We start from the raw sequence: 26277 nt of genomic DNA, 5'->3' as shown, positions 1-26277 counted from the left end.
CTTGTCTATCTTTCTGTGAATGTGTTTTTTTTTTCCACAGGCTGCAGGATTGTAGTTCCTCTTGCTTCTGCTGTCTGCCCTCTGGTGGATGAGGCAATCTAAGCGGCTTGTGCAAGTTTCCTGATGGGAGGGACTGGTGGTGGGTAGAGCTGACTGTTGCTCTGGTGGGTAGAGCTCAGTGAAGCTTTAATCCATTTGACTGCTGATGGGTGGGGCTGGGTTCCCTCCCTGTTGGTTGTTTGGCCTGAGGCAACCCAACACTGGACCCTACCTGGGCTCTTTGGTGGGGCTAATGTTAGTCTCTGGGAGGGCTCAGGCCAAGGAGTACCTCCCAGAACTTCTGCTCCCAGTGTCCTTGTCCCCATGGTGAGCCACAGCCACTGCCCTCCTCTGCAGGAAACCCTCCTACACTAGCAGGTAGGTCTGGTTCAGCCTCCCCTGGGGTCACTGCTCCTTCCCTTGGGTCCTTATGTGCACACTAATTTGTGTGTGGCCTCCAAGAGTGGAGTCTCTGTTTCCCCCAGTCCTGTCGAAGTGCTGCAATCAAGTCCCACTAGCCTTCAAAGTCTGATTCTCTAGGAATTCCTCCTCCCATTGCCAGAATCCCAGGTTGGGTACCTGAGGTGGGGCTCAGAACCTTCACTCCAGTGGGTGGACTTCTGTGGTATAAGTGTTCTCCAGTCTGTGAGTCACCCACCCAGCAGTTATGGGATTTGATTGTATTGTGATTGCACTCCTCCTACCATCTCATTGCGGCTTCTCCTTTGTCTTTGGATGTGCAGTATCTTTTCTGGTGAGTTCCAGTGTCTTCCTGTTGATGATTGTTCAGTGGTTAGTTGTGATTCTGGTGCTCTCGCAAGAGGGAGTGAGCACATGTCCTTCTACTCCGCCATCTTGGTTGCTAATGTCTCTCACCCTTTGTCTTTTTTTTTTTTATGCTTATAAAGTTTTTTTTTTTACATCTTTATTGGAGTATAATTGCTTAACAATGGTGTATTAGTTTCTGCTTGATAACAAAGTGAATCAGTTATACCTATACATCTGTTCCCATATCCCCTCCCTCTTGCGTCTCCCTCCCACCCTCCCTATCCCACCCCTCCAGGCAGTCACAAAGCACCGAGCTGATCTCCCTGTGCTATGAGGCTGCTTCCCACTAGCTATCTACCTTACATTTGGTAGTGTATATATGTCCATGCTTCTCTTTCACTTTGTCACAGCTTACCCTTCCCCCTCCCCATATCCTCAAGTCCATTCTCTAGTAGGTCTGTGGCTTTATTCCCGTCTTACCCCTAGGTTCTTCATGACATTTTTTTCTTCTTAAATTCCATATATATGTGTTAGCATACAGTATTTGTCTTTCTCTTTCTGACTTACTTCACTCTGTGTGACAGACTCTAGGTCTATCCACCTCATTACAAATAGCTCAATTTCGTTTCTTTTTATGGCTGAGTAATATTCCATTGTATATATGTGCCACATCTTCTTTATCCATTCATCTGATGATGGACACTTAGGTTGTTTCCATCTCCAGGCTATTGTAAATAGGGCTGCTATGAACATTTTGGTACAGGACTCTTTGAATTATGGTTTTCTCAGGGTATATGGCCAGTAATGGGATTGCTGGGTCATATGGTAGTTCTATTTGTAGTTTTTTAAAGAACCTCCATACTCTTCTCCATAGTGGCTGTACCAATTCTCATTCCCACCAGCAGTGCAACAGTTTTCCCTTTTTTCCATATCCTCTCCAGCATTTATTTTTTCTAGATTTTTTGATGATGGCCATTCTGACTGGTGTGAGATGATATCTCATTGTAGTTTTGATTTGCATTTCTCTAATGATTAAAGATGTTGAGCATTCTTTCATGTGTTTGTTGGCAGTCTGTATATCTTCTGTGGAGAAATGTCTATGTAGGTCTTCTGCCCATTTTTGGATTGGGTTGTTTGTTTTTTTGTTATTGAGCTGCATGAGCTACTTATAAATTTAGGAGATTAATCCTTTGTCAGTTGCTTCATTTGCAAATATTTTCTCCCATTCTGAGGGTTGCCTTTTGGTCTTGTTTATGGTTTCCTTTGCTGTGCAAAAGCTTTTAAGTTTCATTAGGTCCCATGTGTTTATTTTTGTCTTTATTTCCATTTCTCTAAGAGATGGGTCAAAAAGGATCTTGCTGTGATTTATGTCATAGAGTGTTCTGCCTATGTGTTCCTCTAAGAGTTTGATAGTGTCTGGCCTTACATTTCGGTCTTTAATCCATTTTGAGCTTATTTTTGTGTATGGTGTTAGGGAGTGATCTAATCTCATACTTTTACATGTCCCTGTCCAGTTTTCCCAGCACCACTTATTGAAGAGGCTGTCCTTTCTCCACTGTACATTCCTGCCTCCTTTATCAAAGATAATCACCCTTTGTCTTTTGATTGGAGCATTTAGTCCATTGACATTCAAAGTGATTACTGACAGATATGTACTTTTTGCCATTTTATTACTTGTTTTATGGCTGTGTTTGTAGTTCTGTTATTTTCTTCTTTTAGTCTTTTTCCTTGTGGTGTGACAATTTTCATTAGCACTATGCTTGTGTTCCTTTTTCTCCAGTTTTGGTGTATCTAGTGAAGGTTTTTTATTTGTGGTTACCATAAGGTTCATGTATGTTGACTGATAACTATATCCACTTCTTTTAAACTGGCAGTCATTTAAGTTCAAACACTTTCTAAAGATCTACATTTTTTACTCCCCTCCCCCATGTTTTGTGTTGTTGATGTCATAGTTTACATCTTTGTGTCCTTCACTTAACTGTTTATTGTAGTTATAGTTGATTTTACAATTTTTGTCTTTCAATCTTCATACTAGCTTTTTAAGTGGTTGATCCACAGCCTTTACCATATATTTGCCTTTACTAGTGGGATTTTTCTTTCCTATAAATTCTTACTTCTTATTGTAGCCTTTTTCCACTTAAAGAAGACCTTTTCACATGTCTTATAAGATCAGGTTAGTATTTATGAAATCTTTTACTTTTTACTTGTCTGAGAAGCTCTTTATCTCTCCTTCAATTCTGAATGATAACCTTGCTGGGTAGAGTATCCTGGGCTTAGGTTTTTACCTTCCAGCACTCTAAATATATCATGCCACACCCTTCTGGCCTGCAAAGTTTCTGCAGAAAAATCTGCTGATAGCTTTATGAGGGTTCCTTTTATGTGGTTCTTTGTTTTTCTCTTGCTGAATTTAAAATTCTCTCTTTATCATTAACTTTTTGCCATTTTGATTATGGTACATCTTGGTGTCATTTTGTTTGGGTTCATCTTGTTTGGGACTCACTGTGATTCCTGTACCTGGAAATCTGTTCCCTTCTTCATCTTCAAGAAGTTTTCAGCAATGATTTCATCAAATACATTTTCTATCCTTTTCTCTCTTCTCCATCCAAATTCTAGTATGCTTGATATGGTACCATAGGTCCCTTAAAAGTCCTCATTTTTAATTTTTTTTTTTTTGCTATTCCGATTGGATGATTTCCATTATTCTGTCTTTCAGATTGCTTATTTATCCTTCTGTATCACCTAGTTTGCTGTTAATTCCTTCTACTGTATTTTTCATTTCAGTTATTGTATTCTTCAGGTCTGTTTCTTTTTTTATACTTTTTAGTTCCTTGTTAAAATTCTCACTGTGTTCATATATTCTCTTTCCAAGTTCAGTTAGCATTCTTATTACTATTACTTTGAGCTCTTTATTTGGTAAATTATTCAGTATTTATCTCTATTTCATTAGGGTTCTTTTGGGGGGTGAGGGTTCTTGTTCTTTCATTTGAAACATATTCCATTGTCTTCTCATTTTGCTTATCTTTCTCTGTCTCTATGAAATTAGGTGAAATGGTTACCTATCCCAGTCTTGAAGGGGTGTCCTTGTGTGGGAGCATCCTTATATAGTCTGCTTGTGCTTAGTTGCTTTAGTGGAAGAGCTGAATCTGAAGCAATCATGGGCTAAATCTTCCCCAGGGTATGCTGGAAACTACCACCTTGGTAGGAGGTAGGGCTGGAGATGGAAGGGCTAGGGCCAGAGACATGTGTAAGCCAGGGCTTCTCCTCTGCTCAATGGCAGTCACTGCCTTCTCAGGGATGGGAGTGGGGTTCAAGGGACTGGAGTGCAAGTCCTGAGGGCTACGTCTGAGCCAGCTCCATTTCCTTTAAGTGTGCCCACTCTCCTTGGCAACAGCACTTCCACACTAGCAGAGCCAGAGCAAGAGGGGCCAGAGCAGATGCCTGATATGGACTGGGTTGCATGCTGGGGTGGTCCCAGCAAGTTGGTCAGAGCCCAGGCAGTTTTCAACCTGCTGCCTCCATGCTCTTCCTGGGGGTAAGCAAGTGTGTGTGTGTGTGCACTCCCAAACAGCAGAGCCTTGGTTTCTTACAGCCCTCCTGTAAGTTCCACTGGTTTTCAAACCAGCTAAGGGGACTTGTCTTCCTGCTGTTGGACCCCAGGGCTGAGTTGCCCAAAATGTGACTTGAACCCCTCACTCCCCAGGGAGGATCACCAAGCCCAAGATATTCCCCTCCTCCTCTGTGTCCCCATGCTAGGAGTGTGGTTCCTGACCCAATTGCTTCTCCTCCCTTCCTACCTGACTACATGTGGGTCTTTTTTTATAGTCTTGGTTGTTGAAGAGCTTTTCTGCCAGTCTTCATGTTATCTGCAGTGAGAGATGCTCCACGTATAGATATATTTTGATATGTTTTTGGGAGAGGTGAGCTTCGCATCCTCCTACTCCGCCATCTTGATCCACTATTCTGGATTTTGACCATTCTAATAGGTAGGTACTGGTACCTCATTGTTGTTTTAATTTGCATTTCCCTGATGACATATGAAGTGGAGCAGATTTTCATATGCCTGTTTGTCATCTGTATATCTTTGATGAGGTTTCTGTTAAGGTCTTTGGCCCATTTTTAGTCAGGTTGTCTTCTTATTGTTGGGTTTTAATAGTTCTTTGCATATTCTGGATAACAGTCCTTTATTAAATATGTATTCTGCAAATATTTTCTCCATGTTTGTGGCTTATCTTCTCATTCTCTTCACATTGTCTTTCACAGAACAGTTTTAATTTTAATGAAGTCCAGTTTATCAATTATTTCTTTCATGAACTGTGACTCTGATGTTGTATCTAAAAAAGTACCTGAGGTCATCTGTGTTTTCTCCTATGTTATTGTACAGGAGTTAATAGTTTTATGTTTTACATTTAGGTCTGTGACCCATTTTTGGTACTTTTTTGTGAAGAGTGTATGGCATGTGTTAGGATTTTTTTTTCTTTGCGTGTGGATGTCCAGTTGTTCCAGCACTATTTATTGTAAAGAGTACCTTTGCTCCATTGTATGGCCTTTTCTCCTTTGTCAAAGATCAGTTGACTATATTTTTGTGGGTATTTTTCTGCACTCTCTATTTTATTCCATTGATCTATCTGTCTATTTTTTTTTCTGAATCTACACTGTCTTCATTACTGTAGCTTTATATTAAGTCTTAATGTTGGGTAGTGTCAGTCTTCCAACTTTTTCTTTTTCAATATTGTATTGGCTATTTTGGGAATTTTTGCCTCTCCACATAAACTTTATAATCAGTTTGTTGATATTCACAAAATAACTTGCTGGGATTTTGATTGGGATTCCATTGAATCTATAGATCAAATTGGAGATAACTGACATCTTGACAATATTTACCATTCCTATCTACAAGCATGGACTATCTCAACATTTATTTAGATCTCCTTTGATTTAATTCATCAGAGTTTTCTAATTTTTCCTCATGTAAATCTAGTACATATTTTGTTAGATTTATACCTAAGTATTTAATTTGGGAGGGAGGGAGTGCTAATATAAATAGTATTGTGTTTATAACTTCTAATTCCACTTGTTCATTGCTGGTATATAGGAAAGTAATTAACTTTTATATATTAACCAAGTGTCCTGAAACCTTGTTATAATCACACATTAGTTCCAGGAGGTATTTTTGACAATTATTTGGATTTTCTACATCGATGATCATGTCAGATTTATTTCTTCCTTCCCAATCTATATACATTTATTTCCTTTTCTTGTCTTATTGCATTAGCTAGAGCTTCCAGTATGTTCTTGAAAGGAAAGGTGAGAGAGAACATCCTTGCCTTCTACATGATTTTGTTGGGAAGTTTAGAGTTTCTCACCACTTGGTATGATGTTAACTGTAAGTGTTTTGTAGATAATGTTTATCAAGTTGATGAAGTTTTCCTCTATTCCTAGTTTACTGACAGTTTTTATCATTAATGAATGTTGGATTTTGTCAAATGCCTTTTCTGCATCTACTGATATGATCATGTGATTTTTGGAAACAGGTATTTTTTTTTGTTTTTTTGTTTTTGTTTTTTTGACCATGCTGCATGGCATGCAGGAATCTTAGTTCTCTGACTGGGGATTGAACCTGTGCCTCCTGCAATGGAAGAATGGAGTTCTAACCACTCGACCACCAGGGAATTCCTATGGAAATGGTTTTTTAAAAGGTTTTTACCCTCAGTTTGGCCAGCTCACTTTTTAATTCTTTAACTTTTAAATTCTTCTTTTTTATGCTTTGTTGTTACTGTAAAATGGAGATAATAATTTACATATGCTAAAATACACAGATCTTAAGTGTACAGGCTGATGCATTTTGAAAAATGTATACATTCATGTAACCAATATCCCAATTAACATACAGTACATTTCCCAAAATTTCCTTCATGTTCTTTTCCTGTTCTGTTTAACACATCTTTGCCTTTAGAATTTCATATAAATGGAATCATATACAGTATGTACTCTTTTGTGCCAGGCTTCTTTTTCACAATTAAGTGTTTTTGAAATTCAAATATGTTGTTATGTATAACAATAATTATTTGATTTTTATTGCTGAATGATATTTTATCATATGGATATTACACAACTTGTTTATCCAATCTTCTGTTTATGAACATTTCAGTCACTTCCAGGTTGGTACTATTATGAATAAAGATACTATGGACATTCTTGTACAAGTCTGTTTATGGATGCACACTTTTCATTTCTCCTGGGTAAAAACCTGGAAATGGATTGCTGGGTATTAAGATAGGTGTATGTTTAACATATAAGGAACTCTCAGTTTTCCAAAGTGGTTTTGCCATTTTATACTCCCACATTGTATCTATATGTGAGTTTGGGTTGCTTCAAATCTTTTCCAACACTTTATAAAGTCCTTTAAATTTTAGTTGTTCTAGTGGGTGTGTGTAATATCACATTGTAGTTTTAATTTGCATTTCCCTGGTGACTAATGATATATTGGATATTCATATATCTTATTGTAAAGTATCTGTTCAAGTGTTTTGCCCTTTTAAAAATGAGCTTTTTCTTAATGATTTGTAGGCATTCTTTATACATCAGGTTATGAATAATCTTGTAAGATATATGTATTGCAAATATGTTCTCCTGGTCTGTGGCTTACCTTTTCATTTTCTTAACAGTTTTTTGACGAGGAGAAATTTTTCATTTTGATAAATCCAATTTATCAATTTCTTCTTTTACGTTTAACGTACTTCATGTTCTGTCAAACACATGTTTGCCTATATCTAGGTAGAAAAGATATTCCCTTATGTTGTCTTGTCTCTAGAAGCATTAAAATTTTAGTATTACATTTAGATCTTTGGCTGATGTGGAATTAGTTGTTGTATATAAGATTAAAGTCAAGGTTCATTTTTTCTATACAAATATCCATTGTTTATCACCATTTATTGAAAAGACTTTTCTTTTCCCAGTGAATTGCATCAGCACTTTTCTGAAAATCAATTGACTCTGTGAATTTGTTTCTGGACTCTCTTATGCTGTTGTGTTGACATATTTGTCTACCATAAGGTTTCTCAATTTCAGCACTATTGACATCTTGAGCCAAATAATTCTTTGTTGTGGGGAAGTTTGTCCTGTGTATTATAGGATATTTAGCAGTGTCCCTGACCTCTACTCATAAGATGCCTGTAGTATCGATCCCCTAATTGTGACAACCAAAAATGCCTCCACACATTGCCAAATGTCTCCTACGGGACAAAATTGTCCCTGGGAGAGCCACTGAATATCCTTTTGCCAACACCACATGACTTGAAATTATACAGTATAAGATCTCCAATTTGTTGTTCTTTTTCAAGATTATATTAGTTATTCTAGCTCCTCCACATTTCTATACAGGCATACCTCAGAGATATGTGGGTTTGGTTCCAGACAATGCAACAAAGTGACTATCACAATAAAGAAAATCACATGAAGTTTTTGGTTTCCTAGTGCATATGCAAGTTATATTTACACTCTACTGTAGTCTCTTAAGTGTGCAGTAGCATTATGTCTAAAAAAACAATTTATACACTTTAATTTTAAAATTCTTAATTGCTAAAAAAATTGCTAACCATCATTTGAACCTTTAGTGAGTTGTAATCATTTTGCAATGGTAACATCAAAGATCACTGATCAGAGATCACCATAACAAATATAATAATAATGAAAAATTTGCAATATTGTGAGAATTACCAAAATGTGATACAGAGACATGAAGTGAGCAAAGGCTGTTGGAAAAATGGTGTCAATAGATTTCCTGGATGCAGGGTTGCCACAAACTCAGTTTGTATTAAAACACAGTATCTGCAAAGCACAATAAAACAAAGTGCAATAAAATGAGGTATGCCTGTACAGCTTTAGAATCAGCTTATAAATTTCTATTAAAAAAACCTGCTGAGATTTTGATGAAATTATGTTGAATCTGTAGATCGATTTGGAAAGAATTAACAACATAACAATTATTGAATCTTACCATCTGTCTTAGTCAGCTTAGGCTGACTATTTTTATTATTTCTTGTAATAAAAATAGCAGGGACTTGGTGGCTTAAACAGTAGAAATTTATTTCCCACAATTCTGGAGGCTGGGAAATCCAAGATCAAAGTGATTGATTCCTGGTGCTCACTTCCTGGATTGCAGATGGCCAGTTTCTCACTGTCCCTACATAGCCCTTGTAGGGCTGCCATAACAAAATACTATAGATTGGGTGGCTTAAACAACAGAAATATATTTTCTCATATTTCTGTAATCTGGAAGTGCAAGATCAAGGTATGCCTAGTTTGTTTCTCCTGAGGCCTCACTCCTTGGCTAATAGATTGCTTCCTTCTTGCTATGTCTTCACATAACATATGTGAATTTGTACACATACATCATTGGTGTCTCTTCCTCTTCCTATAAGGATACCGGTCCTATAGGATTAGGGCCCCACTCTTATGACCTCATATTTCTTAATTATCTCCTTCAACGTCCTATCTTCAAATATAGTCACATTAGGGATTAGAGCTTCAGTGTGCAAATTTTCGGGGAACACAATTCAGTTGATAACATAGGAGGTTATCAGTTTTCTAAAGTATGTTTCAATGAGCCAGATTTTGGCTTTGTTATTTTCTTTCGTCTGTTTTCTATTTCATTGTCATCCTCTTTATTATTTCCTTCCTTACGCTTACTTTTTTACTTTGCTCCTCTTTGTTTATTGTCTTACAGTGGAACAGTAGGTCATTGATTTAAGACCTTTCTTCTTTGTCTAACATAAGCATTTAAAACAATACATTTCCTCTAGGCACTGCATAAGTGACATTGCACAAATTTTGGTATGTTGTATATTTACTATTTTTCAGTTTTAAATATTTTCTAATTTCTCTTGTGATTTCTTTCCTGAGCCTTGTATTATTTAGAAATGAGTTGTTTTAAATTTTTGGATGTTTTCTAAACTTTGCATTGCTTTTGATTTCTAGTTTAATTTTGTTTTGGTCAAAGAACATACATATATATGATTTCAATAATTTCATTCTGATTGAGAGTTGTTTTATGGCATAGTGTATGATTTACTATTGTGAAAGCACCATGTACACTTGAAAGGACTGTATATTCTGTCATTGTTGGATGTAGCATTCTGTGAATATCACTTAGATCAGGGTGGTTGACAGTATGTTCAGATTATATTTTTACTGATTTTTTTTGGTGGGGGGTGGTCTCTTGTTCTACCCCTTCCAGCAAGGTGTTAAAATCTCCTGCCACTATTGTAGAATTGCCTGTTTCTCCATTTTATTCTTTCAATTTTTGCTTCACGTATTTTTGAAGCTCTGTTATTAGGTGCATACACATTTATGATTATTATGGCTTCCTGATGAGTTGATGCTTTCATCAGTATAAAATGACCCTCTGTGTAATGAGATCTATTTTGTCTGATATTAATAGCCACTCCAGCCTTCCTATGGTTATTTTGCACTATGTCTTTATTATTTTGGGCTGCTAAAACAGAATACCAAAGACTAGGTGGCTTATAAATAACAGAAACTTATTTCTCACAGTTCTAGAGGATCGATGTCCAAGATCAGGGTGCCAGCATGGTCAAGTTCTGGTGAAGGCCCTCTTCTGGGTGGCAGAATACCAACTTCTCTGGTATCCTTATATGGTAGAAAGAGGACTAGAAATCTCTCTAGGGCCTCTTTTATAAGGGCACTAATTTCATTCATGAGGGCTCTACCCTCATGACTTAATTACTTTCCCAGAGGCCCCATTTCCTAATACCATCACATTGGGGGTTAAGATTTTAACATATGAATTTTAGGGGGACAGAAACATTCAGTTCATTTTCCACCCCTTTTTTCCAATCCACTTACATGTGTTTTTATATTTAAAGTGCATCTCTTGTGTATAGCATAGTTGGGTCTTGCTTTTAATTTTGTTAATTTGTGCCTTTGATTGGAATGTTTGATCCATTTAAAGTAATTATTGATATGGTTGGATTTAGGTCTCACATTTTATGATTTGTTTTCTGTATTTTTCTGGTTTTTTTGTTCCTCCTTTTCGATTTTTTTTTAACTCCCATTTAAGATTACCTATTGACTTTTTAGCTATGTCTTTTACATATTTTCTTAGCGGTTACACTAGGGATTAAAATATTCATTCTTAACTTTTCACAGTCTACTTTTAGCGTTAGGATTGTAACTTCCCATGAAATGTAGTAATCTTGCAATCACTTAGTTCAATTTACTAGCCCCTGCTATTGTCATATGTATTCTGTTTTATATACTCCATGTGAAAATATTATAGTTTTTCCTTTACATAAAAATATGTAGCTTCTTATAAAGCCAGTTCAATTACTTTATTTCAAATACTGAATGTTTTAAGTTCTATATTTTTCATTTGGTTCTTGTTTGTATTTTCTAATTATCTGTTGAGGTTTTCCAGTTTTTCATTTATTACATGTGTGTTTTCCTTTACTTCATTAAGCATAGTTATCATAGACACTTTAATTTTTTTTAAATTTTTATTGGAGTATAGTTGATTTACAATGTTGTTTTAGTTTCAGGTGTACAGCAAAGTGAATCAGTTATGCATATACATATATCCACTCTTTTTTTTTTTTCAGATTCTTTTCCCATATAGGCCATTACAGAGTATTGAGTAGAGTTCCCTGTGCTACACAGCAGGTTCTTATTAGTTATCTATTTTATATATATATTAGTGTGTATATGTCAATCCCAAACTCCCAATTTATCCCTCCTCCCCCTTATCCCCTGGCAACTATGTCAGGGGATATATATATAAAGTAGGGGATATATATATAAAGTAGAAGTAGAGTCTCCATGACTCTACTTCTGTTTTGTAAATAAGTTCATTTGTACCCTTCTTTTCCAGATTCCACATATAAGCAATATCACATGATATTTGTCTTTCTCTGACTTACTTCACTCAGTATGACCATCTCTAGGTCCATCCATGTTGCTGCAAATGGCATTATTTCATTCTTTTATACGGCTGAGTAGTATTCCATTTATTTATGTACCACATTTCTTTATCAATTCCTCTGTTGGTGGACATTTAGTTTGCTTCCATGTCTTGGCTGCTGTAAATAGTGCTGCAATGAACATTGGGGTACATGCATCTTTTCAAATTGTGGTTTTCTCTAGGTATATGCCCAGGAGTGGGATTGCTGGGTCATGTGGTAGTTCTAGACACTTTAATGTTTTTATCTGAAAATTCCAACATCTTAATCTGGCCTATTGTCTTTTCTCTTGAGAATGAGTCACATTTTCCTGGGTCTTTATATATTGAGTAATTTTTTATTGTATGTTGCACATTATGTTATTTTGTTGAGACTCTGGATTCTGTTATATCTAAAGGAGAGAGAGGTGTCCGTGTGTGTGTGTTGTTTTTGTTTTAGCAGCGAATTAACTTGGTTATATTCAAACTGCAAACTATTTCTTCTAAGGTGGGTAACAGTTCAAATCTCAGATGATTTCTTTTGTCCCTTTTGAGGTGCTTTGTGTCTATGGTATAAGAGTCAGCCAGAGACTTGGGCAGAGTCTACACAAGAACTCAGGGATCTTCTTCTCTACTTACCTCCTTTTCACGATTCCCTTTCTCACTTTTGAGTGGCTGTATTTAAATATCCCAAGCTCTAGTTTATGATTTATCAGTCCAGAAACCTGGTTGGTTTTCTATAAGTGCTTCAACCACCCTTGTCATGCTGAAATTGTGGTCTGTTGTCTGAGTAATGCTGCAAAAATGGGGCACACGCCCCTTCTCAGAACTTTCTTTCACATTTTGATTCCCTTTTAAAAACTATGTTCAATTTTCAGACCCTTCAAGTAGTTGTTTTTATTTTGTCCAGAGTTTATAACTGTTATCTGTTGGAGGATAGGTTTTTTAAGATTTTATTCCTCCACATCAGAAATAGTACTCTTGGTTGATTCACTTTTTAGGTTTATTTTAAAAGTCAACACCGTATCAGTAATATAGAAGGAAAATGAGTATCACGTGCTGTGGACTGAACATAAGCATAAAAATAACAGTGATTAATTATTACTAATTTTTTAATCTGAAAGTAAAAATAGATAAGAACTATAAGAAATAAATCTTTAAAATATAAATTCCTTTATGAGAAAAATGAAACTATTTTTAATCTGTCATTTTTAAAAGAGAAAATCAGCTCTAGTAGCTTAGTTTAAGACAAAGATGATATCTTACAGCATTTAATGGTTCAGATTTTTAGTTTTTACCAATAGAGAGATTCCAAACTAACATGTGTACATGGATGGAAAAGGCAAAAGATATGTCATAGCTTTTCTAGTATGGCTAAATACTGCTAACCAAGAAAGGAAACAAAACTGTCACTTTAACAAACTTTTGCTTCAAGAAATATCTCTCAAGCAATCTCTAGAATTTGCTCTGAAGGTGTAGGCTTATTTGGTAATGTCCACAGGCTGATGGAATAGGGGTTCTTTAACTACCCTATCCAGTTTGAGCAATGAATGTGTATTTAGCATTTGTAAAAATCAAAACATTCAAGTGTCAGTTCATAATGTCACAATATTTTCATGTTCATCAGATGAGCTCAGAACCAGCTCATTCAGAAACAAGTCATAGTGTTGGTTTGCCCTCAGCCCATTCTCTTTGTCTTGCCAATGAATAATGAGATTTAGCATAAAATAATAGTCATTGGGATCACTGCTCATCCTTTCATAAAGCTGAAGGGACAAAAGTTGAGAATCCTCTACTTCAAATAACATGACCAACAATTTTAAGCTGAAACACTTTCCTAAATCTTTTTAACTCCTTGGTACTAGAGCTCCTTGATTTGCAGAAACCAACTCTAATCTGCTGGCCCCAGTAATGCAATACTTACCTGTACTCCCTAAAGACACTGTCACCCATTCTATAGGGCTGCAGCTCCTCACAAAAAAATGGTTGGATTCCAGACAGTCTATTCAGCACCCCATTCCTTTGGTTTTAAGTTGCTTGCTATGGATTACTCTGGAGAAGTGTAAGAGACAATAAATACGATTGTTTCAGAGCTTCAGAGTTCTTACCTTTGTCTCCTCAGGTCTGAAATTCTAAACTCTTCCTCCAACTGGGACCGAAAGCCCCATTCAACTTCTGCCCTTAGCTTTTACCCCTCTGGCAGAGACCATCAATTATTACCTGCTAGCCCCCCCCCCCGCCCCCACTCCCCACAACTCCACAAAGCTCCATCTCTTCAGGGATGGCCTTGAGGCACCTAGGCCTTAAGTGCCAGTAGAGGTTGGCTTACAAAAGTGAAAAAGCTACAGTCCCTTAAGGGCATGAACTCAAGGCAAGGAATTCACTCATTCTAGGGTACCCTCTATTCCCTCTGGCTGTGTTCTTTAGAAATGAAACAAATTCTTGTGAATGACGCATGCTTATCAGACTTAGCTAGTCTGAAAGACTTTGGGAAATACTACGGTAAAATTTTCTAGGATCACTGCTTAAATTAAGTTCAGGATAAAACGTTCCATAAGGAGGGTGAACACGTAATTTATCATCCAAACCTGGAAGTTTGAGGAAGGTGGAGCTACTAATAATCATGTGGGGAAAATAGGGGTAAATCAGAATTGCACCAGGCAAACTGGGACCTGTGTTTATCCCAACTATAACTGGTCTTCTGAGTGCCTGGACTCCCACTGTCTTTCTCTCAGCCTTCCCTGTCTTTCTCAACTCAAATAGCACCTCCTCAGAGAAGTCTTTAGAGGCTGTTTCTTCTCTAATTATTCATCTTTCCCAGACTGGGTTTCTCTAAGCCAGAATCTTCTTATCTTTTACCCAGGCTACCGAAAGAGAGCTAGATTGCTTAGCTTAGAATCCTGGCTCTACCTTTATTAGTAGAGAGACTTTGGGCAAATTAACCTTTCTGTGGTGGTTTTCTTATCTGTGAAGCAGGTAGTAAATAATAATAGTACTTACTTGTGAGGATAGTACTTACTTGTGAGGATAAAATGAGTTCATATATACAAAGCACTCAGAACACCACCTAGGCTGTAAGTGCTCAGTACTGTTAGCTAACACTTCCTCTAAAAATATTTTTTTTCCTACCAGAGTCAAGTATCAGATCACTAAAAAATTTGCATTTCTAAAGGCAAAATTGTATAAGTTACTTTTACCTCATCTATTCTTTCAAATCCTGATATTTTGAGGAGGATATTTTCCTTCAGTGGTGGTCCTGAGTGAAAAAAAAAATTAAGTCACCTGGAGTCACAATTTATGTCCCAGTACTTGCTGCATTATACAAGTTTCTATTTGCTTTTCCTGGGTGGCTTTCTGGTTTTTATCCTAAGTCATGTTTTTGGTTTCTGTAGCAAGGCCCCAGCTTTGACACATGTGGAAAAAGAAGGTCCCACCTGCCATTTCAGTAAACAAAGCGTGTTGCAGCCATAAAGCCATCAGCCACTGTAGCCCCCGCTGGTGTGCCCTGAGGGGAATTCAGGATGGAGGAAAACAGGGTACTGGCCCTAGACAGTTAAGATGCATATCAGAGGAATAATTTCAGTGAGCCCAGACTTGCATTTTTCCATACCTAGAAAAGGACTAAAATCATCTTGAGATGTCTTTATTTTTGACTGAAGTATAGTTGATTTACAATACTGTGTTAGTTTCAGGTTTACAACATAGTGATTCAATATTTTAATCGATTGTACTCCATTTAAAGTTATTACTAAATAATGGCTATATTTCCCTGTGCTGTACAATATATCCTTGTTGCTTATTTATTTTATACATAGTAGTTTGTATCTCTTAATCCCCTTTTTTGCCCCTCTTCTCTTCACTCTCCCCACTAGTAGCCACTTGTGTGTTCTCTATATCTGAATCTGTTTCTGTTTTGTTATATCCAATTGTTTTATTTTTTAGATTCCACATATAAGTGATAATGTACACCACTGGTCCCCAACCTTTTTGGAACCGGGGACCGGTTTCATGGAAGACAATTTTTCCACAGATGGGGGTGGGGCTGGTTCAGGCGGTAATGCGAGCGATGGGGCGCGATGGGGCGCGATGGGGAGTGGCAGATGAAGCTTCGTTCGCTTGCCCGCCACTCACCTCCTGCTGTAGCCGGGTTCTTAACAGGCCGCGACCGGTTGGGGACCCCTGACGTACAGTATCTGTCTTTGTCTGACTTATTTCATTTTTCACTTAGTTTAGATATGTGATTCTCAGCTGGAGGAGAATTTGCTCCTTAGGAAACATTTGACAATGTCTGGAGACTTTTTTTTTTTTTTTTGCGGTACGCGGGCCTCTCACTGCTGTGGCCTCTCCCGTTGCGGAGCACAGGCTCCGGACGCGCAGGCTCAGCGGCCGTGGCTCACGGGCCCAGCCGCTCCGCGGCATGTGGGATCTTCCCGGACCGGGGCACGAACCCGTCTTCCCTGCATCGGCAGGCGGACTCTCAACCACTGCGCCACCAGGGAAGCCCTGGAGACATTTTTAATGGTCCTACAACTTGGCAGGGGAGAGCTACTGGCATCTAATAAGTTGAGCCTCCACAACAAAGACTTATTGGGCCCAATATGTTAATCATGCCAAATGAAACCGTAGGTTTGTCCTAGATACTAATATGTTACCAGTTATATGTACTGTAAATATTTTCTCTCTGTTGATATTTTCATTTTTCCTGTGGTACCTTTTGATGAAGCAAAATTCTTAATTTTAATGTAATTTAAGTTATCAATCTTTTCTTTCATGGACTGTGCTTTTGTCTCTGATTTAAGAAAGCTCTCCTCTGCCCTAAGGATAGAGACTCCCCAATGAAGTGTCTCAAAAGTTTTAAATTTTGCTTTTTTACATTTAAGCCTTTCATTACATTTGTTTATAATGTAATAGTCCAAAACTAATTTTTATATGAAGAACTGAGGACCATTTATTAAAAGTCTATCTTATCCCCACTAGGTTACAATGTTGTCAAAAATCAAGTTTGCAAAAATGGACTTCTTTCTAATTGTCTATTTTTACCTTTCCATCTGGAGGCTAAAGTTGTTTTCACTTTTTTATAAAAGGAAAATTGAATCCCCAGAGTTTAAGGTTTTCATGTATTTCATGAAAACAGATTTCAGTAGGTTTTTTTGTTTGTTTTTTTAGTGTTTCTCTATATTTTCTAGAGAAACAAAAGGAAGGAAACCTGATGTTGTTATTTTGAATACCAGGGCCCAATATTTCTCAAATTAAAATGAACTCATTAACTTCATTGAAAGTTGTTTCAATTCTCCACAAAATACATTGCCTATAGTACACACTTCAGAAAGGTTGGAAACACATTTGTTTTTCAACTAGCAAAAGAGAGCCTTTTCTGAAACCTTTTTAACACCTATATTTAACCTTACACATCATCTAACTTTTTCACCTAGGGGTTATAACAGAAATACCCATATTCTTTCCTCCATAGTAAGAAAGGCCATTTTCCTAACTGCTGAGAAGTTGGCTCTAAGGACATTCCTGTCTAGATCATTCCTGGAAAGGAATCCATAGCTCAAACAACAGTCACACCTGTTAGTCAGCCTCAGCCATCAGCTTTCAAATCCAGTTGCTCTGAAGCTAGAGGCAAAACTATTTACGGAGTGAAGCAGAGAAGAAATATAATTATCCATTGCTTTCTTTTCCCCTTTTTCCTTTCCTAACATTTCCCCTTCATTCTCATTTAGCCCACACAAGCTCCACACCAGTATTCAATAACATTGAAATGGGATCATTTCATTAAAATAAACTATACTTTGGAATTGAGGTAAATCAGAGGCAGAAATATAAATTCATTGACTCAGAAAATAATTTAGCATTGGGACAAGAAGTTTTCCAGGAGAGGAAATTTTCTCTTTGGGAAAATACTCTGGAAACGATTCCTTTTTTAAACAAGCCAATTATTTGCTACTGCTTGTTATTATTTATTTTTTTCCTGAATATTCTTGAAATGATTATCAACTAACAATGCAATTATTCTGGAGCCTTCAAGTATGGTTTTAAGGACAAATGAGAAGGGGTTTTCTGTAGTGACGTTCCATGATACCTACTTTTTATATTTGATCACCATGAAGATTGCCAACTGATGGCCAAGCAATGACATATTCATTAAATACTCTGGTTGGACAGGGGGTCTCTAGCTGATTACCACATCCAGGACCAAGTGGTAGTTAAACCCAAGGGGGCTAAGAGGATTTACCAGATCTACGGCTCTCAGATTATAACAAATTTATTAGATCTGGAGTCCTGTTTAGAACCATATAGCAGAAAGACACTTAATCAAAACTCAGGGGCCTGTATTTACAAAATGGCTATGCATACCTCTTTCAGATATATGGGTGTAGAAGGTCTCTGGAGGTCTTTTAAGGAGATTTTCATAAACAAGAGTTATAGGTTTCCACCGCATTTAAACACATTAAATAAGCAATTTCCTAAAATGAATGTGCAAAGGCAAACGAGTTGCTCCAGAGACATGGTAAAGACACACGGAAATAGAGCTTTCTGGCAATGTAGAAGTATGCAATGCTGCAAAGAAAGTGGACTGAGAAATCAACTTATTTTGCTATGACCCCCAGGTTGAGGCCAGGAACACACGTTTTGATTACCCAGGAGGAAAAAAAAAAAAAAAAAGTCAAAGCCACAGCATAAAGAGTCCTACAACCATCAGACATAAACACATAGCCGCTGAACGTGGAAGATTATGATCACGCTGCCAGTTTACCTGCCAGGGAAAGGGGACCCCCTGAATCTCCAGGTGAAGGAAGTAGCAGCCGTCGTGGTCTAGGCTCCTGAGGCTAATCAGGTCTCCCATGGGAGCTGCACCTGATCTGTACCTGTTTCCTTATGCCTCAAGCTGTGCTTCCATGCAGACTAGAAATGCCTGCAGGTGAAACATTACAATCACATGGACAACGACGATGCCAGGAGCACAGGAAAGGCCACCATCCACATAAAATTCACACTGAAGGTACTGCCCAAGGGCTAGACCAGGGCAACCAGATAAGCACTACCCTCTAAAAGAGGCCCTTCCCTACCCAGCCTCCACACAGATTTGGACCAGTCCAAAGTATGCCAAGTGGATTGTCACTGCGATACATGTGAATAAACGTGAGACAGGGTTTAGCAGTTACAATTTCCATCAAATTGTTGAAAACACAACCCAATTGAGGGCACCTTAGCGCTTAATGTGCCATCATAAGCATCTGGCTCAAACTTAAAACCCTATAAAATTTTAGTTTGAACGCCATAAAATCTAAAATGGGAACTGGGCAATTCTTGCTCCCCATGCCCAGGTCGGTGTTAGGGCACTTCCCTGAGCATCAGTGAATACAGGCTCTGGTCCGTTTGGTTACCTTTACCCGTCAGACCACTCCATTCAGCCTCTGCCTTTCCTTTTCTCAAGGATGATAAATTTTTCGTATCACTGGACTTGGAAATGGCTCCACCGCCAGGTGGAAAACCCTCTATTACGCGGTCACTAGACGCGTTCCCCAAATGCGGAGCAGCCTGAACTCGTCTGTGAGGAGTCTTGAGCCGGTGGTGAGTCCTAGAAATGAGCAGGTTTGAGGGACGACGGCAGAGAAGGAGACTCGGGAAAACAGGGTCCACACTCCACAACACCATTTCCTGGTCGTCAACCGCCCGGAACACACCGCTCGGGCGCAGACGCTGACCGTTAGGCGCGGGCGGGGCCGGGGTCACGTGACCGGCGCCGGGTCATATCCCGGCGTATGCGGGAGCACGCAGAGAGCGGCTCGGCCCTCGGCCGCGCGCTTGGCGTGCGCGCGCAGGCCGGGGGCGGTGCGCGGCGGGGCGGAGGCGGGGCCCTAGCAGGGTGGAGGGCGGAGGCGGGACCTACTCCTCCACCTCCTCCTCCTTCTTCTCTTCCTCCTCCTCCTCCTCCTCCGGCGGGGCTGGGCTGGCCGCGGCGGCGGGAGGCGGGTGACCCGCGGAGGGGCGCCTCGGCCATGACTGCGGAGCTGCAGCAGGACGACGCGGCCGGAGCAGCCGATCGCCACGGCTCGGTGGGCCCCGCGGCGGCGGGCGGGAGCCGGGGGGCTGGCTCCGGGTCCCGCGGGAGTAGGGGGTGCGGGGCCGGGATGGGAGCGGCGCGGGGCGCGGGCGGGCGGGCCTGCGGGGCTCTGGCTCGGGGCCAGGCGGGAGGGGGCTGCGGAGGGCGCCCGGGCCCAGCTGGGGAGAGGACGGCGCGCCTGCCGGGGTGAGCCCTGGGGCTCGAGGAGGAGGGTGAAGTCTCTGCAAGGCTCGGTCGCAGAGATTGAGGACTCTTTTCGGGTTCGGGGACGGGCTGAAGTTCGAGGGAGATTAGCTAATTTGGAAAATCAAATATAAAGGGCTGAACGTGGGCTGTCTGCATCAGGGATCTCTAAGAAGAGCGCTCCTGGCCCCCGACCAAGGGTGAGAAACTTCCGAAAAGGGCAGCTTTGGTGGTTTTTGTTTTTTGTTTTTGTTTTCGAATCCGTTTTAGGGCAGTGCTGTTCTAAGAGTCTAAAGCAGACCGAAGTTATCTAAGTTAAAGCCAGGATTTATCTACACCGTGTGAAAGACCAGGGGTCCTTGTTACCACTTCATGCCTTCCACACACACCCCTATTTTTTTAAGCAGAAAGCAGCCTTCCCAATTACTGCATTCATCACTCTAGATTTTTAAGGAAGGGGGAGGAGCAGAACAGCGCGATGAATACAAGGTATGCTGATAATGCTTTCCCTTTTCTATTATCTAAGAAGATTGAAATCTATACGAGGATTTCTGGGCTAAGGTGGTGAGAGTAAAAGAATACTGGTTTGAGAGAAAATCAAACGGCTAATGTCTGTGCGAAAAAAACTTGGGAAGTGGGCAATTTGAGAAAGTCTTCTAATGTTACTTTGGAATGTTATAACTTAAGACTACCCGTCACCCGTCAAGTGCTAAGCTGTTTCAAGACAGAATTGGAACCCTGTACCAAGTATTTAAATGCGAGTTTGGAAGTGAGGAATTTCATAAAATATTTACAGTACAGAGCTGTCAGATACTTCCACGTGAGAAACCTTTTATGCCTTTTTGTTCTTCCTCTTCAGGCACTCAGGAGACCAATAGTGTGTAAAGTGACCGCACTTACTTTTTAAACTCCTGTAGTAAAAGATACCTCCGGGTCGTGGACTCAAAAATGAAAGTAGGCAGATGGTGTTTCATGTGCTGATTTGTCATAGAAAAATTGTTAGGTGTTTACCAATGTCTGTTGGAACCTGAGTCAGGATTTTCTTTGGTTTCAGAGATCAGTTCTATTTGTTTTTAGGACAGTGAGTTAAAAACAGGTGGGAAAATCTTAGCTTTGAGACAGTCATGTTGATTTGGAGAAGAGACTATTTTAAGGGAGAGCAAGTCATTTAAATTCGTTGGTTGACACCATGTGCCTTTTGGTCAGCAGCAACTGCATTTACCTCTGCCGCAGTTTGATAGGTGACCATTGTCTCAGCACTCTCTGTTTAAGAGTTCATATGTGAGGTGTTTGATGAACACTTGTATATAAGTCATAGCTATTTTTGGAAAGCTTTGGAACTCCAGTGGCTGTGGCTAGCTGGAGGACCCTGATTCCTGGCAACCTGCAGAGTGATGACATTTACCGTTCTTCTCAGTGATTCGCCCCATACAGACAGATGATAAGCTTGGAATGCTTGATAATGTTTGCCCTTTTTGTTTTTGCTAATGTAAAATGCTTGAAGTTAGCAGGCTAGGCTGAAGGAGTCTTATATGAGGAAATTACCTTTCACATCTCAGAGGAAAGATTTTAATATCTTCTTCCTAATCTTCATAAGTTTCATGTTAGAATGGACTCTATTTTGAATTCTCTGAAGCATTCTACATTGCCCTTAAAGGATCTTTAATTGCTGTAATTGAGGGGAGCTCTCCTCCCCTGACACTCAATCTATTTAAAACCTAGAATGCTTCCCTTCCATTATTGGTCATTTGTACATGGAACAGGCAGAACCCATTATAGCCGTCCAAGATTTGAGTGCAAGAAAAATGTATTACTCTTGAAATACGTTCTCAGTATGTACTCGAGTCTGAAAGAGAGTACTCTTTCAATCAATTCTTGACTTAGATGAAAACAAGCAGCAATGTTTACTGTTATTGTAGGTTAAACAACTTGAAGTCAGGTTGGCTCTTAGAAACCTGTGGTCCTTGGCAGCTATACCAGGGCTCATCACACTTTCTGCTAACTGAAGCCCTGTGAAAACCTGTCAGTTTCGGTCAAAATTTAATGCTTTCTTTTGATTTTTTGGCTTTACACCCTCTTTTACCTTGTCTCATTAATTGTGATTTTTGGCACATCAGTAAGTCAGTGCTTGGTTGGCTTCCACAACTCTCGTGCCTCCAGCTACAAACAGTTCCTATTCACACAGTACTTTTAGTAAATTTATAAAACACATTGACAAGTAACACCTCACCAGGCAAGATCTTTCCATGTGTTTTGTTTCATCCAAGAAATTTAAAGCAATAGCCAAGTGAAACATTTTTCAAGGAAAATAATGACGCTGATAATAGTAGTAGATAACATTAATTGATCATGTACTATATGCCACACTCTGTGCTCCGAATTTAACATATATTATCTCAGTACTTATGACAACTCCAGGAAAGTTTCTTGTTTCTTGTTAAATAATTTGCCGAAGGTCACCAAGTGAGTCAATGGTACAGCCAGGACTGAACCCAGGCACTTCTGACTCCAAAGAGCCCAGGAAATCCCTGATCCTACTTCTTAGTCAGTGGACCCATTGTTTTGGGTCAGATCCTTTCTATTACTCTCTAGAACTCTCTTCCTGATGTTTTAAACTTTCAGTTCTCCCTGCACTCTTTCTAAATAGATAACCTTCCTTTCTACTTAACTGAGCTTGCTCATATCTTAAGAGCTCTCTGTCTCATATTTGGGTTCCCCCCCGCTTCAGCATCCCTTTTTCTCTCAGTGGAAGAGGTACCCTTCCCTTCTCCCTTCATTTCTTAGAGATGAATCTAAATCATTGGTGTCTAGAGACCTTTTTGATTGTGACTACTGGTTTCGGGAGAATGCTCCAGTAGAAGCCAGGGATGCTGCTAAACATTCTACAGTGTACAGGATAGTCCCCCCTAAACAAAAAGCTGTCTGGCCCCAAATGTCAATAATTTTGAGCTTAAGAAACCCTGATTTAGATGTCTCTCCTCACATGCCTAAGTTTTCTTACATCTTCCTTATCCGAGCCTAACCCCCAGGCTCCTTCACTGACTTCTGCTCCCTTGTGACTCAGAATATGGTCCATGGACCAGCAGCATCCACATCACCTAGGAGTTTGTTAGAAACGTAGAAATTTGGGTGTGCCGTAGCTAGCTTGTACTTGTCCTGTATCCAGACTTTTTTGACAATTTGTGAAGCACTTTAACATTTATTCTCATTGAATCCATATAGCAATCCTATGAAGTAAAATTTAGTGCGACTAGGAAGTAGAATTTGCAGAGTGACGCAGCTAGTAAGTGATAAAACCAAAACCCTGGCACAGGCAGTTTTCTCCTAGGATATCAGTATTTTTTTTTTTTTTTTTTTTTTTTTTGTGGTACGCGGGCCTCTCACTGCTGTGGCCTCTCCCGTTGCGGAGCACAGGCTCCGGACGCGCAGGCCCGGCGGCCATGGCTCACGGGCCCAGCCGCTCCGCGGCATGTGGGATCTTCCCGGACCGGGGCACGAACCCGCGTCCCCTGCATCGGCAGGCGGACTCTCAACCACTGCGCCACCAGGGAAGCCCTAGGATATCAGTATTTTTACTACAACCTCTAGATGAGTTTTGTTAGATGGGCAGGTCACAGTATTTTACAGTTAAAAATCATTTTTTCATTTTAGGAACAATTCCTGTGTGCATTACTTCATTTCATAGTCACACCAGTACTGTCAAGGCTTATGGTGTACTTTATTTTCCAGGTGTGGAAATCGATGCGCAAGAAAGTTGACATTTGCCTAGAGGCTAATGTGTGCTAAGAATCTGGGCTACTTAGTGCTATTTCCACCATCAAGGCTTTATAATAAAAAGGGAGGTCAAAATACCAGACATTCAAAGCCAAATAAAAGATCTGCGTGAATAGGTGCTGGCAGCTGCTGCATGATGGTTGGTAGTCAGGTTAAACTTGAGATGTCCTAAACAAATATTTCCTTTTTCAATATTCCAGCTCAAGTTAGTACTTTCCTGGTGTCTTTTTTCTTCGTGTGTGTGTGTGTACGTGCGTGCGTGCGATTGTGCAAAGCTTTCCCTTTTTATTCAGTTGAATAAATTCATATAATATAAAATTAACTATTTTCAAGTGTACATTTAGTATAGTCACAGTATGGCACAACCACCACTTCTGTCTAGTTCCAAAATATTTTTAACACCCCAAAAGAAAACCCACTAAGCTGTCACTCCCTATTCCCCCTCCCCCTGGCAACACCAGTCTGCTTCCTGTCTCTGCATTTACCTGTTCTGGATGTTTCATGTAAATGGAATTGTATAGTACGTGACCTTTTGTGTCTGGCTTCTTTCACTTAGTTTAATGTTTTTGAGGTTCATCCAAGTTATAGCATGTATCAGTACTTCATTCCTTTCAATAATGGCTAATATTCAACTCTGTGTATCTATTACATCTTATCTGTTTTTCCATTGGTGGACATTTGAGTTGTTCCCACCTTTTTTTTTTTTTTTTTTTTTTTTTTTTTTTCTTTTTTTTTTTGCGGTATGCGGGCCTCTCACTGTTGTGGCCTCTCCCGCTGAGGAGCACAGGCTCCGGACGCGCAGGCCCAGCGGCCATGGCTCACAGGCCCAGCCGCTCCGCGGCATATGGGATCCTCCCAGACCGGGGCACGAACCCATATCCCCTGCATCGGCAGGCGGACTCTCAACCACTGCGCCACCAGGGAGGCCCCCACCTTTTGTTTTTTATGAATAGTCCTTCTGTGAACATTCACGTACGAATATTTTGAGTACCTGCTTCCAATTCTTTTGGGTATATACCTAAAAGTAGAATTGCTGGATCATAGGGTAATTCTATGTTTAATGTTTTGAGGAACTGCCAGACTTTTCCACAGCAGCTGTACCGTTTTACATTCCCACCAGCAACGCACAAGGGCTCCAGTTTCTCCACATCCTCCCCAAACACTTGTTATTGTCCATTTTTGCTTTTTTTTTTTTTTAACATCTTTATCGGAATATAATTGCTTTACAATGGTGTGTTAGTTTCTCCTTTATAACAAAGTGAATCAGCTGTACATATACATATATCACCATAATCCCTCCCTCTTGTGTCTCCCTCCCACCCTCCCTATCCCCACCCCTCTAGGTGGTCACAAAGCACTGAGCTGATCTCCCTGTGCTATGTGGCTGCTTCCCACTAACTATCTATTTTACATTTGGTAGCATATATAAGTCCATGCCACTCTCTCACTTCCTCATTTAGTTTTGCTTTGCATTTTCCTAATGGCTAATGTTGTTAAGCATCCTTTCTTATGCTTATTGGCCATTTGTATCTCTTCTTTGGAGAAATGGCTGTTCAGATCCTTTGCTCATTTTTGAATTGGGTTTGTTTGTCTTTGGTGGTTTGAATTGTAAGAATTTTAATATAATCTGGATGCTAGACCCTTATCAGATTTATGATTTGAAAATATTTTCTCCCATCCTGTAGGTTGTCATTTCACTTTCTTGATAATGTCCTTGGATGCACAAAAGTTTTTAATTTTGATGAAGAGCCACTTACCTATTTTTTCTTCTGTTGCTTGCGCTTTTGGTATAATATAAAAAGAATCCATTGCCAAATTCCAGATAATGAAGATTTACCTTTAATTTTCTTCTAACAGTTTCATAGTTTTAGCTCTTATATTTAGGTTGTTAATCCATTTTGAGTAAGTTTTTTAATATTGTGTGAAGTAGAGGTCAAACTTTACTCTTTTGGAAATGGATATCTAGTTGTCCTAGCACCATTTTTGTTTGTGGTGTGTGTAAATTTTAGGTGTACATTATGTTACTTTGGTAAATTTGTATATTATAATATGTGTGCTCCTGTAATGATATTTATCATATAACATACTTACAGTGCAGTATTATTGTCTACGTTCAATAAACTGTACATTAAACCTCTGTGACTATTTTGGTACTTGTTACAAGTTTGTACTCTTAAACACCATCAATCTTATCCCTACAGCACCCCCAGTACCATTTTTTTTTTTTTTTTTGCAGTACGCGGGCCTCTTACCGCTGGAGCCTCTCCCGTTGCGGAGCACAGGCTCCGGACGCGCAGGCTCAGCGGCCATGGCTCACGGGCCCAGCCGCTCCGCGGCATATGGGATCCTCCCGGACCGGGGCACGAACCCGTGTCCCCTGCATCGGCAGGCGGACTCTCAACCACTGCGCCACCAGGGAGGCCCTCCAGTACCATTTTTTGAAGAGAATATTTTTTCCCATCAAATGGTTTTGACACCCTTGTCAAGAATC

At 39.6% G+C, this 26277-nt stretch overlaps 1 protein-coding gene across 9 annotated transcripts in view; it reads left to right on the top strand.

The window, feature by feature from the left end:
* Nucleotides 1-19683: 19683 nt before the first annotated feature.
* Nucleotides 19684-26277, top strand: part of USP28 (ubiquitin specific peptidase 28) — a 58253-nt gene continuing 51659 nt past the window's right edge. For 5 of the 9 annotated variants that reach the window (XM_082629675.1, XM_082629671.1, XM_082629668.1 and 2 more), the window contains exon 1: nucleotides 19684-19821. In XM_082629675.1, the coding sequence (XP_082485801.1) occupies nucleotides 19765-19821 (57 nt within the window). In that variant the 5' untranslated portion in view covers nucleotides 19684-19764. The remainder of the gene's footprint in view (nucleotides 19822-26277) is intronic. The other 4 variants (XM_082629674.1, XM_082629669.1, XM_082629673.1 and 1 more) reach the window with 1 other exon arrangement.

Source organism: Mesoplodon mirus (assembly GCF_964341445.2).
Source record: "Mesoplodon mirus genome assembly, chromosome: 7".
In the NCBI taxonomy this organism is placed as follows: Eukaryota; Metazoa; Chordata; class Mammalia; order Artiodactyla; family Ziphiidae; genus Mesoplodon; species Mesoplodon mirus.
The sequence above is the reverse complement of the archived record's forward strand: the minus strand, read 5'-3'. Positions and strand labels throughout refer to the sequence as shown.